The sequence below is a fragment of the Thunnus maccoyii genome, chromosome 9 (genome assembly GCF_910596095.1).
Source record: "Thunnus maccoyii chromosome 9, fThuMac1.1, whole genome shotgun sequence".
Taxonomy (NCBI): domain Eukaryota; kingdom Metazoa; phylum Chordata; class Actinopteri; order Scombriformes; family Scombridae; genus Thunnus; species Thunnus maccoyii.
In genome coordinates this window covers 30882883-30896980 of record NC_056541.1, presented here as the reverse complement: position 1 = coordinate 30896980, position 14098 = coordinate 30882883, and the positions used below count along the sequence as shown (strand labels likewise).

The window sequence follows — 14098 nt, the reverse complement described above, 5'->3', positions numbered from 1 at the left end:
AGATGCAACATGAGGGGTCATGTTTCTGCGCCCTCTGAGGTCAACATAGGGCCAATGAACATACTGTACATGTGAAAATACAGGTGGAAGGTCCCAGTAGGATAAGCTGATATAATCATATAGATCTGTCCACCACCAGCGACTCTGACATTCTGTTAACAGACAGGTATCTCTCCTGCTCATATGTGTGTATTACATCCTTGTGGTTGATGTTGCAAATTTATGAGCAGGACTGCTTTATGGCAATATCTGATTTTTATGAATTTTGCATCAGTATGATAAAATACCTTGATTTGTAGTGTACTCACTGAAACAAGTTTAATTAGTTCCTCGATAGAAATTTGGTCTGCGGTCAGGAACTGAACACACAGATCACATGAATAAAGTAAAACACACAATATCAATATAAAATATTATTATTGTCCTTAATATGTATTATTATTATATTATAATAAAAACAGCAGCAGATCAAGTTTCTTTATTGACTCTCGAGGAAGTTTACTGCAGTCTATCAATAGGCAATATAAAATGACTCATACCATGATAGAGGAAGACTCATCTCCGTCAGTAATCTAATTATCATGATGTAAATATGATGCAGCTTTACAAGAGTAAATAAAGTTTTCAAAACATACAATAAACCCCAATAATTCCTGCTAGCACATTAAGAGATAACAGAGTAATGTGTCATCAGAGCGGTCTGTATGCTGTCTCGTTGTGGAGTGTCTCGCAGTATTGACGTGTTGTTAGCAGATGGAGCAGGAGGGCTGATCTCTGCCTCCAGAGGTCATTCTCACTACAGTTGCCACTTGTTGCCAAAAGCGGCTCGGGGCTCTGCACCATTCAACGCCGAATACATTTCAAGTATTTATTCAGCCAACTATCGAGACCTACATACTTGATGTTGAATGCGGAACATTACCGGGACTGAAAGAAGACTCTTGTGATCCGGTTGATAATATTTCAGCGCATCTGACGGAGAGAAGCATGGTTGATAACACAAGTTTAGCAACTAAATCTGCTTTGGTAAGGGTCCAGGATTTATTGGCTTATTAGATTTAACTACTCTACACTTGATTTATAATCGTTTTCAAATGCATTATTTTACTACTAATAATGCTACACACTGAGAAACTTTGTAGTTGAACAATTTAACTGTTATATCCACTTTGTGCACGTTATTCGTTTGCTTGTATGCTAGTATGAAATATCTGACAGGTTATCCTCATTATAGTAAACTTTAAAGTCAGACAATGAAATTGGATCAGTGTGTGTAATGAGGCTTATTGGTAGAGCATGTGTTATAATCGTATAAAGTGATAATCATTACACGACCGTCCTCTCGTTTGCCCGCAGCAAAGCTCTTTCTCGTCCGCCAGCAGCCTTCCCCTCCAGGCTCCCTCCGCCTCCTCCCATAACCCGTTCCCCGGCGCACAGTCCCACCAGCCCGGCAGCGGCGGTATGAAGCTCGAGGCGGTCATGGAGAACCTGCAGCGGCAACAGGCAGCGCGGCTGGCCCTGGAGGAGAAGCTCCGGCAGGCGGAGAAAGAGAAAAACCTCCGCTCCATGGTGGAGTCCCAGATACACCAACAAGCCCTGGCTTTTCGCCATTACCAGGCGGCGATGCGCGGCGCTCTGGCCGCTGGAGTTGCCAACTCGACCCCCGGGGTGACGCTCCCTCACATTGAGGTCCGCAGAGCCGACGAGGACAGAAACTCCTCCAGAGTCGGCAGCGACGATAAGGACATGGATGATGAGGAAGATGACATGGAGGAGCAGGAGGTCATTGATGAAGAGGAGGAGGACGAGGACGATGTCGGGTTGAACCACTACCAGCACCGGCAGTCCTCGCTCCAGGAAACCTGCCTGTCTCCGAAGAGCGCTCCGATGCATCTCATGGCCAGAGTCCCAGGGGCCTTTGCCCCGGCCCGCCGCGCAGAGTCCCCGTCGGCGCACCCGCAGACCCAGCACCACGAGTGGACCTACGAGGAGCAGTTCAAACAGGTAAGACTGGCTCCACACTTCAGCCCTGCATGGCAGCTCACTCCAAGCTTTCTGCTTTATTCCCTGTGATATTCGTCATATTAAAACAGCTTGTTTTTAAACTCTTTGCGGATTTTGGCAGCAGTTATTTACATCTCAGAACAGGCTCTGTCGATGAGTTTCTTTATCAATCGCGACTCATTTTTTATTTAAGAAGTTTAATTCTATTGGAAACTTAAGCTTTTTTTGCCTTCGCCTATCATTAGCATATTTCTGCAGCACAAAATTAGAAAATGACATTTGCTTTGATGTGTTTCTTTCTTGCATTTGAGCAACAGGCTATTTGGAGGAAGAGTTTTTATTCAGTTGATCAAATGAAGTTGTGTAAATGTTGAAAATTGTCAGAATCATTTTATGTTGAATTGATGCTGAAAGTTTGAAGGAGGTTTTCTGACATTTAAGATATAATTTATAAATGGTTTGTGAGTGGTAATGACTTTTTTAATGTTTAATTAATTTTACTAAAACTTTGCAGCTACATATCATTTATAAGACATTAGAACAAATGTGTCCAGGCTGTATAAAAAATCCTTTTGACTGATGGAGAGGATACAACCACTTATCTTTTCAAAAGAGCTGCAGAGGACCTGTATGAAAATCCATCCTAACAACTTATTAAGCATTCATCAACGGGTTACTAACATTTAAAACTGCATTACAACTAAACAGAAAGGATATTTACTCAGTCAATAACAATTATTAAGAATAAATGTTGCTTTTGAAAAATCCTTCAGGCAAGGGTCCATCGTTTATTCTCTAAATGCTAATCATTTATTAATAAATGGTTTTTGGTTTAGGACCTTTTATGCCATTAATGAAACCATTAGAAGAGATGCCTTGTTAGACGACGGGACTGTACAGTACGTTTCATTGTCTTGAGCGCTGATTGAAGTTATTTCTCCTGAACAGCTCCTTAGCTTAGCAGCTAGTTAATGACAGTAAGTTATTTGATTGATATACAATTCCCCATATTTCCAGCCTCCAGCAGGCAGATCTATACTCTCTGAGCGATGAAGGATTCTCCATGTCATCTTTTATTTATGATGGATCATTTACAGACTTCCCTAAATGTGATGTGTACATTAGTGCCTGCATTAGCGCTGCACATTAAAGCAACCCAATGCATGGAAATGCAATTTAAATAGGGGCTGAAACCAATAGCCTCAATATAGAGACAATTATGTGTGGAGGATGGTGAGCTCAGCCTGTGGAGAGAACGTCCAGCGCCCAGTTCTTTGTTTTCCCTTCACGTATATGATTCATTAATGGTGTATTTAGAATTATTCTTACTATAGATTATGTATATCATCTTTCTAGTCATTTGAGTGGATAGCCTGCTTGACATTTACCATCACAGGATATGATAAACATATTATTAGATATTATGTATGTTGGCTGAATTGAAAACCTATATTATTGTCATTATAAAAGCTTTACCTTCTGCTGAAAACTCTTATTTTCATTAAGGCAAGTTTCCTGTGGCCGTCCATGTAAAATTAGGCTATATGCTTCAAAGATTCCTCAGGATGTGCAGTTATTGTGGGGGTCATTTGTATGTAGTCATTCAGTGTAATGGTCATGGGACAATAAAAGGATGCTTATGGCTGCTAGGCAGACAGAGTGGAGCCAGCATACTAAGCATGCTCAAAGCTGCAAAACAAAACCACATTTGAAGGCAGTAAATGCATCTTTGGAAATAGGAACAAGATGTTGGCTAAATATAAAAAGGCCCCACTGAGGCGGACAAGTTTTAATCTGATCTGAAAGAAAAGGGACCGGCAGTGTTTACAGTAGCTCCTAAATCACTTCTCTAGACTTCAGGAACAATATGGGAGTCAGTGCTGGCATAAACGCACAAAATAAACAGTTTTCTAACTTAAAAAAAGCCATAATTTCTTCAATTTCTGCTCATTTGGACTGCTTTTGTTTTCATTTTATGTAGGATTTAAATTCTTAAATTAGAAGGGATTAAAAGGCGACCACAAGACAAATATGTGTTGTAAAGAACAGACAGCTGGTAAAACCTTATTTTAGCTTTTACAGTAATGACCCAGCAGGAGACAATGTACAGCAAAATCTAAAGGGATGAGACTGTAAAACATAAAAGAAATTCCTCTCAGTGACAGAAAAAGATGCTTAGTGTAGATGACAAAAGGATCGGAGGCAGAGATAGAGACAGAGAGAGAGAGAGAGAGAGAAGGTGTTGCGTGTAGTTTTGGCAGTGGTTCAGGAAATGCAGGGAACTGGACCTGGTGATATTCCAGCCTGGCTCATACCCAAAAATGCTGGGATCTCCCCGTCTGGCCGTGTGTGTGTGTGTGTGTATGTGTGTGTGTGTGTGTCTGAGAGGCGGCTTGGTGCCAAACTATTACGAAACAAAATCGTGTGCTGTTACACACTCGGCTGTGCTTCCTCTCTGAAACACTCACATACACATTATTTACAAGCGTGTTGGCACGGATATGTGAGCCTGCAGGCATTTGTGTAAACTAACATAGTAGTAAAGTGAAAGGCAGTAAACTGTGGTATTTTCATCGTAACTTAAAATGTGTTAAACCCCCCAAAAATAACCGCAAAAAAAAAAAAAGGCTGTTGATTCATCTTTATAGTGAGGGGTTTTTTTTCATTGTGTAAAGGCCGGTATACAGTATACTTTGAACTGGCTACTTTGACAGTGTTGTCAGAGTGCTATAGCTCAATGTGCAGAGATGTGAAAAGGTTTCAAGTCTCTGCAAGTTGATTTTGTTCTGGAACTCAAAACACTGTCTGGAAGGAAGGAAAAAGACTTAATCCAACATCTGCTAAAACATGCCAAAAACTGTGGTGCATTTCTTTAGGAAGTGTTTCGTAATTTGTAAAATGTTGAAGTAGTCAATTAAAAAAATCCCAGAAATGGTCTATTGTAATATGGCATATTATATTAATATTATAATATTAGTACTGATATTATAGAAAGCCTGTAGATGGTAGGCTGCTACTATATCTTTTATACTATCTACTATTTTTTATTTAATGCTTAAAAAGTAGTTAGCATCTGGATCTGCGTCACAAAAAGCACAAAAACACTGAGGTGATGATCTCCAAAGCAATTATCACGACGCACACAAGAATGAAAACACAGTTTGCATTCTGCAATGTTTGACCTGGAACCACCATATAACCATATAATCTGCCTGAAATTACACATCATGCTTACCCCACTTTTAGAACATTTCACAGTGTTTATTTTATTACCTGTAAAATCTGTGTATATATATATATATATATATATATATATATATCCAATACAAATGAACTTGCAACTAGGATTTCTACTCACTGTTATTTTTAGAAGCCTCCTGAAATAATGGTTGAGGGCTGTAAAGTAAATGACTTGTTAAAAGATGTGTCTTTACAGTGCACAATGGCCCAGCTGTGTGTGTCAGCATGTTAAAAATTTGCTCTTAAAACACTGAGATGTAACCAAACGGTTGCCTGCTTTGTGTTGTTGCTCAAAATGTTCACAGACAGACGGTGATATTCATTTTGAAACAGCAGATTACATTTCCTCGAGTGAATTGTCATGTAATGAAGATTATGTCAGTTTATGGGTTTTTGTTTTGGTGAGCCACTCCTTTTAGTGGATTGTACCTCTTCCAACTTGTTTTTCCAACAACTATAGAAAAGTGGTGGAGGAGGTAGAGGAGGAGGTGGAGGGAACTTGTACTGGTGTATGATTACACTCCCCTCCCCCTGCCACTCAAATCATCCACACTCCAAAAACTATCCAGCATCACAGGTCACTTTGCCTGTTATTAACCTTTAGGCCACAAACAAGCAAAGATGGAAAGAAATATGACAGCTCTACTTATTTCAAAGTGTCATGTTCTTGATACTAGTGCAACATCTTGTTTCAAGATACTGAAAATCCTGAAACAAGTTGATTAAATGGAAAACATGAATATAAATCTCACCAGTGTTTCACTTGTTTCATTAAAATCAGAGTAAGATTAATAACTCAATAACAGCCAATATGACCTTTTTGAATGCATGCTGATGAGAGATGATTCTGTCTGTATTAGAGCCCAACTGATGCTGCCGTTTTAAGGCTGACACTGATATTTCAAAGTTTAAAAAATTCGACAACAATACATCATCTTTTATTTGACATTAACAGACATTTTGATATTTTGATTTCATACCTTACAAATAGAAGCAAATGGATCCCTGGAATGTGAGACAAGGTCCATTCTAATTTCTACAACATGCATTGTTTGCAGTGTATTGTAAAGTATACAGTGAAATGTAGGTCTGGTATGGTTCTCTACATGTTTATTCAGTATTTATCAAAGGGCTCATCTTGAAAAACAATCAGCCCTTCAATCTGACCCCTCCCCCTCCACCCCTGCACCACCCACTTTAATGTGACCATAAAACCTGGCAGGAAGACCAGCTCTGAAAGAGACACATGCTGCTGCACTTCAACTCCTGTGTCAACATTCTCTGAGGGTTGTGGAAACACCATCCAATCCCATGAAGCTACTGTAAAACATATTAAAATTCTCCATATGGCAAAGAGCTAGATTTTTTTTCACCAGAATATCAGGGAGCGTGTGTGTGTGGGGCCCCAGCCTCCTGCCAGGATCCTTACACCACATATTCAGCAACAGCTGTAGCTCACTTTAAAATGTGCTCTGTCACTGGAAATGCTTTAATAGCATTCCTGGATTCTTTCACTATGTGCCATTATGGTTATATTGTAGGCTGCCACATGGACTAAGGAGGCGGGGGGTGGGGGTGGGGGTGGGGGTGGTGGTGGTGGTGGTGGTGGTGGTGGTGTGGGGGGGGCTGTAAACGCAAAACAGAAGAAGTGAAAGAGGGAAAGGATGAGTGTGTGTGTTGTGTGGTCAGCCTAGTTGGCATCACTGGGTGTAATAATTCAACTGTCATGTATACTGTAATCTGTACTTGACGGAAACTTATATACACAATCCACAGAGAAAGGTGGGTGGGGGTCCAGAGGATGTTGATTTTGTGATATTGGGCTATAGAAATAAAATTGACTTGACTTGATAAATTGTATTTAACATTAGCGCTGCATTTAATTATTTTCAATGTTTTTTTTTTGGTTGCTTGTTTTTTTTTTTTTTACAGTGTTATGGAACATAGAAAAAATGAGGGAAGCTGGAACTCAGTGACTTGATTGATTAACCGTTTATCAAGATTGTCATCAATTAATTTTCAGTGAACAAATTACTCAACTTATTGTTTTGGCCCTTTAGCATTTTACAATTTAAATTCAGTTCTGGAAGTCCTCTTTTCTGTGTGCTCTGAGGGAAATGAAACTAGCCGTGCAGACTGTTGAAAAGTTACATTTCCTGTAGTTTCAAAATTTTCAATGACAAAATGTGTCATATTTTTCATTGACAGCAGCATTTAAAGGGTCTTGAAACATCTGAATGACATCTACTGGTGCTTGTAGGAACCTCGGTATCAGTAGTACATTGATCCCATCACTCCTAGTCTCTCTACACACACACACACACCATTCAGTTCCTTTGCAGAGCCTCCACTGTGGCGGGGATGACAGTATGTTGGGACTCTTTCTTTTCATGCTGTACTGCTACATGGTGAGACCTGGGAGTCACCATGCAGTGAAATGGGCTCGGCACAATGTGCCATTGAGACATAGTTGTTTTTACTGCAAATGGCTCCTCTCTTTTCATTAAAACAGAGGCAGGGTCAGCTTGTTCAAACACCCTCCCCACCCTCAATGTGGGTGTTACTTTTTAATCGCAGCAGCCTGGAATTTCTGCAGCTGCTTGCAAAAGCCCCCCTCTCTGTTTACGAGATCCGACTGTTGGGCAAACATTGCCTCACCGCTGTGTCTCTGACTCGCTTTTTCCATCCCGCCATTGTTGGGGAGGCCCTCGGCATTACTATGACAACGTGTTATCTTTTGATTGAATGCATGTATATATCAGTTTTTACATCACATCATGTTTGTACATCATGTCGTTGCTGCTAACATTGTTATAGGAGAATGTGCTGTAACACAATATAATGGTGCAGCGCTTCATGTCGTTAGTTATGAGGACCTGAGAGGCCCTTAAGGGTTGAGTTATTTGGTTTGGAGCAGGCTCTCTAAGAGGGGACAATGTCACAAAAATCAAAGGGCAGAAATAAATGATGAAGAGCTTGTGGAGTGAAACTGAGAGTAATGAAATGAGATGTGATGTGAAAAATGTTGTGGCACATATTTAAATAAGACAGTGATACAATTCAATGATGATTTGGTAATCTGATAAAAACAGACCCATTTTCATCATCTGTCAACACTTGTGATTTAAACAATCAAATTTAACACTGGTGGAAGGCTGGAAAAACACAGATACATTTCCAATAGACTTTCTTACACTGAAAGCAGATTTTTGTCAATGGTTTGTCATTTGTAAAGGAGTAACAGATGTGTTCAGACAAATCTGGATTAGTCAGACAAATTTGACTGTTGGAGTGTTTCAGCCCCAAACAGCCAATGATCTTTCCTCCAAACCCCTCTCCTTTTCTTTCTTATCTCCATGATAATTCTCTTTTTTTGCAAACTCTCTTAACCGCTTGAACTTGTCATAAATCACTCATTTCAGCCAGATGAATGTCACCTGTTCATGTGGAGGTGAAAGTTCGTGAGATTCAATCATTAGCAAAATCAACACCCCTAAAATTGCCATATAAGGCAATTCAAGGCTTTTCATATACTTTTCTTGACTTTGTTTGCAACTGTGACACCTCTAAAATTAGCACCGTGTATAGTGTGAACACTCCTTATTCAGCCGAAGTAAGTTACCATATAACTCACTAACCTTAACCCCAACCTATGATGACATAACCCAGTGATTTTGTGTGATTTATCCTCAGATCATGTATACTTAACATTACTTCTGACTGTTTTCCAAAGCATACGGTTGAGTTTTAGAATTTTGAACTGCCTCTCGTTTTAGTACATCATGAATTTGATTTTGAAGACACATAAATATGCCTGGTCTAGGTTATCCACAATGTACATGTCTGTTTTTTTTTGTTTGTGAAAGTTATGTTAGTAGCCGTTTTTGAACAAATAGTTCAAGGAAAGTTTAAGAAACTAAACCAGCTAAACTAAAATTCTCTCAATCCCGTTTGTATTTCCACCACATCTGTCATGAATCAATCATGAACATTACAGCAGTGAAATGACAGTTTATAATGTCAGAGTTGTTGCCCGTAGTAATGAACCTACAGAGAATTATCAGCCACTCTGCAGCTCCCCTCGGCTTTACACAGGATTTTCCCTGCTATCTAACTCAAAAGCAGGCCGCCTTTGTATTACTGGCTGCTGCCTTTGTTGAAAATTCCAGCATGTGATGTTGACGGAATGAAAAGTTTCAAGTTTCATGTTTCAAGTTTATTTTATTTTTCATGTTTAAGTTTATACAAAGACAGGCGTATGTATACACATACAAGCATAAAGACATATACGTGCATAACAGATAATTGTGAAAAATAGAGCAAGAGTAAAATAGAAACACATTTAAGCACAAATTAAAACCCAATAGAAATAAAACAGATTAAACACAGTTAAAAGCCAGAGAATAAAAGTGAGTCTTCAGGTGCATCTTAAAAGTGTCAACAGACTCAACCTGTCTAATGGCCTCTGGCAGGCTATTCCAGAGCCGAGGAGCCGCTTCAGAAAGAGCCCTGTCCTCAGCCGTTTTTTCCGCGAACGGGGCACAGCCAACTTGCCACAGTGGGAGGATCTGAGGGGTCTGGTGGTGCTGTAAGGGGTGAGAAGTTCTGAGATATAAGTAGGGGTGGAGAGATTTATAAACAATTAGAAGAATTTTGAAGTTTATCCTGTAATGGACGGGGAGCCAGTGTAAGGATGCAAGGATAGGGGTGATGTGGTCTCATTTCTTGGACCTTGTTAATAATCGGGCAGCAGCTTTTGGATAAGTTGTAAACGGGAAATGGTAGCCTGAGAAATGCTTAGGTAGAGGGCATTACAGTAGTCCAGCCTGGATGATATTAGTGCATGAATAACTCTTTCTAGGTCAGAGACATTACATTACATTTTACATTACATTTCATTTAGCAGATGCTTTTATCCAAAGCGACGTACATATGAGACTGATACAACACAAGCAAGGATCTAGTCAGGAGACAACAACACGAGCAAGTGCCATAAAGCTTAAGTTTGGGCCCAATAGGACGTAGATGCCAACAGGCAGTGCAACAAGGTAATGATTAGAGTGCATAGAGTGCATAGGAGTATGTTTTTTATTTTTTTGTTTTTTTGTCTTTTTCTCCCTACAGTTCATCAAGTGCAGAGGTGTTCGCGAAAGAGCTTGGTCTTTAGTCTTCTCTTAAAGATTGAGAGGGACTCTGCAGATCGAACAGAGTTTGGTTACTCGGTTACCGGGGAACTACAGAGGAAAAGAGTCTAGCTAGTGACTTAGGGCCCTGTTGTGGTGGTGGTACCAGGTGCCTTTTGTTGGCAGAGCGTAGTGGGCGGGAGGGAGTGTAGACCTGAATGAGGGAGTTCAGGTAGGCAGGAGCCGTTTTAGTTGCTATTTTGTAAGCAAGTGTCAGGGTTTTGAATTTGATGTGGGCAGCAACTGGGAGCCAGTGGAGGGATATCAACAGCAGGGTGACATGTGCTGTTTTGGGCTGATTGAAGACCAGACCAGACCACACTGAGGCCACGTGAACCTTAAAGGTTAGTTGGTCATCAATCATGACACCCAAATTTCGGGCAGACTTTGTGGGCATGAGTGGGGTTGATTCGAGCTGGATGCTGATGTTTTGTTGTATGGAAGGACTGGCTGGTATGACAAGGAGCTCGGTTTTAGGTGGCGTTCTTTCATCCATGCTGATATATCGGCAAGGCATGAAGAGATCCTAGCGGAGACTGAGTGGTCTTCCGGTGGGAATGACAGGAAGAGCTGGGTATCATCAGCATAGCAGTGGTATGAGAAACCATGGGAGTGGATGATTGTGCCAAGTGAGGTGGTCTATAATGAGAAAAGGAGGGGACCAAGCACTGACCCTTGGGGAACTCCTGTGGATAAGCTGTGCAGTTTGGACATTTCTCCATTCCAAGATACTCTGTAATATCTCCCTGACAGGTAGGACATGAACCAGCAGAAGGCGGATCCTGAGATACCAAGCTCAGTGAGTGTGGAGAGGAGGAGTTGGTGGTTAACTGTATCAAAGGCAGCTGACAGGTCCAGTAGCAAAAGGGCTGAGGACTGACCAGCAGCTCTAGCTGAGCGCAGTGATTCCATAACCGACAGTGGTGCAGTCTCGGTAGAGTGACTCTGTTTAAAGCAAGACTGATTTTGGTCGTACAGGTTGTTTGCAGAGAGGAATTCAGAGACTTGATTAAAGACTGTGCACTCAAGTACTTTTGACAGAGAGTGAGAGGAAAAGCCTAATTTTGGAAATGGTTCTGAGTTGGAAGAAGCTGGACCTGACAACGGAAATGACCCATTTGTTGAAATTTAGGTCACTATCAATTATAACACTCAGGTTCTTAGCGTGTGGTCTAATGTAGGTGGAGAGGTGATTGAGGTTCTGGGTGATAACAGTGGTATGATGTGGGGGGCCAAAGAGTAGATGTCTGTCTTGTCCTCATTTAATTGAAGGAAGTTATGAACTAACCAGTCTTTAATGTCTTTGAGACAGTTTTGTAATTTAGTTACATCAGCCTGATTTTGGGAATTTAGGGGGGGGATAGATTTGAGTATCATCTGTGTAACATTGAAAAGAGATGTTTTGAGTTTGGATGATTCTTCCTAATGGGAGCATGTAGAAGAAGAAGAAGAGGCCCTAAAACTGAACCCTGTGGAACCCCACATTAAATATTTGCAGGTGTGGAGGATGAGCTGCTGATGGAAACAGTGAATTGTCTTTTTGAAATGTAAGAGTGGAACCAACCAAAGGTGGATCCAGAGAGGCTGACTCAGTGTTGCAAGCGATCCAGGAGAATTGTGTGGTCAGCAGTGTCAAAGGCTGCACTGAGATCTAGAAGAATTAAGATGGAGCATTTACCGGCATCTGCAGCACAGACAAGGTCATTTGTCACTCTTAGTAGAACTGTCTCTCTGCTGTGGTGTTTGCAGAACCCTGACTGGAATTTCTCAAAAATATTGTTTTGGTTTAAAAGGACAGAAGCTGATTAAAATCAATCTTTTCTAAAAACCTTAGATAAGAAAAATAAAAATTGTTATTGTTATTGTATTGCCTAAAATTGTTTGGAATAGCTGGGTTAAGACCAGGCTTCTGAAGGAGTGGCTGAACTATGGCATGTTTAAAACAAGATGGGACTGTGCCTGTGGCGAGAGAACTGTTAAAAATCATCAGTAATGTAAGACCAACTGCTGCAAATGTCTGTTTTAGGAGCTTTGTTGGCATTACATCAAGCTGACAGCTAGTGGGCTTCATGCCGGAAATTATGCGACCAAGCAGGGGTAAAGAGACAGGGTGTAAATTATTAAAAACAGGAGCGTCCTCAATAGCCAGTGAGAAATTTTTGATTGGGTGTGAAATATTTGACCTAATGCTGCCAATTCTGTCTATAAAGAAAGGGGCGGAACTCAACTGTGTGCAGTATAGCACCTGGACATTATGCAGTGCGCACACACCAGAGTTATTTTGTGTTTCATCTTCAAAAAAGGCAGCGGTTGCAAGCATGTTTTGATTTAAGGACTAAATATTTACCTTTATGAGAACACTTTTGTCTGTCAAATCATGATTTTTTTCACATAAGCGCATGACACTCTAAAGGTGTGTGCACAAACTGTGTATGCTGCATCATGCACATTCTCCAGCCTTTGCCACCTTTGTCTCAAAAAAATCCAGGGAAAACCCTGTTACAGCGCTTTATAACGAGTTTCAGCTCACATTGTTTAGCTGTAACTTTACTTTACTTTTGGTTCACTCTTAGTGCTCTCATAGTGTCGTTTTGGGCCGCAGCAGGCTGCTGTTTTCAGAGAAAAAACTCAAAAAACCCAATGTACACTAGCTGGTCAGCACCAAACTGCAAAAAGTTAGCGACTAGCCGGTTAACATAGTAGAGCATTTATTAGGTAAAGAGCCAGATATTTCCCTCAGGAGTTGGTAAAGAGCAAAAACAGAGCCAAAAGAGGTCATCAGGTGGACAGAAACACGGCTACAAATGCATGATAATCCAAATGATAAGTCTGCCATATCACTTAAAAGATGGTATGTTAATGTTGTGTTCACAACTTGTTTCTGCTGCCCCCAGGTGGCCAAAAAATCTCACAGGTTTATCAAATAAGAATAACAGATTTAAAAAATATGGCATCATTTGAGATAGGGCTGGGTGATATGGCAAAAAATATGATCACAATAATTTTTTTCCCAAATTTATCAATATTGATATTTATCATGATATGTATTTTGATAATGCTGCCAGTTTGAAGAGTATATTGCTCTTGTTTTTTGAGTGTTTGAATGTTGGTTGAACCAAATAAGCAGTTTCACTTATTCCCTAAACAATTCTTAAGCAAGGCGGTTAAGTTAACCCTTGAAACAAACCTTAATCCAGTAGCCAAATCAATTTTACAGCAGGGAGCAGGTAGGTACTGTTCTCAGTGTTTCCCCTAGGTTGACTGCTCTGCTCTCTTTTCCAGCAGTTGGGGAAAGACGAGGTCAAGACATTTCTTGGTCTTGAGAAGCTGCAGCAATTATTAATTGACACACTGTAGCCTGTACTGTACATTTATTGCCAGACTGACACCTTAGTGCTAACCTTTTCCTCTGCTCCACTCACATTCACTGTCACTTTTCTTCCAATCACTCTCTCACTTAACCACTCACTCGCTTACACACTGCCCTATTCCTTAAAAGGAGCTATGCTGCCAAGAGTTTCCCAGGCAACGTCATAGATGTTGACTCACGTTTCCAAACAGCGCTGCTCAGAGGTTCCCAAATGCTATTGATTTCCAAATGAATGGATATTTGGCATTATTTTTGGCAATTAAAATGTCTTTTTTGGCCTGGCGGGGGTTCTTGTTGGCCT

General features: G+C 40.6%; 1 protein-coding gene across 1 annotated transcript in view; it reads left to right on the top strand.

Moving 5' to 3' along the window:
• Positions 1 to 467: 467 nt before the first annotated feature.
• The window catches only part of arid3c (AT rich interactive domain 3C (BRIGHT-like)), a 138933-nt gene continuing 125302 nt past the window's right edge, over positions 468 to 14098 (top strand). Inside the window, exons 1-2 of the mRNA XM_042421997.1 lie at positions 468 to 1026; positions 1357 to 2004. Coding sequence (XP_042277931.1) covers positions 988 to 1026; positions 1357 to 2004 — 687 coding nt within the window. The 5' untranslated portion in view covers positions 468 to 987. The remainder of the gene's footprint in view (positions 1027 to 1356; positions 2005 to 14098) is intronic.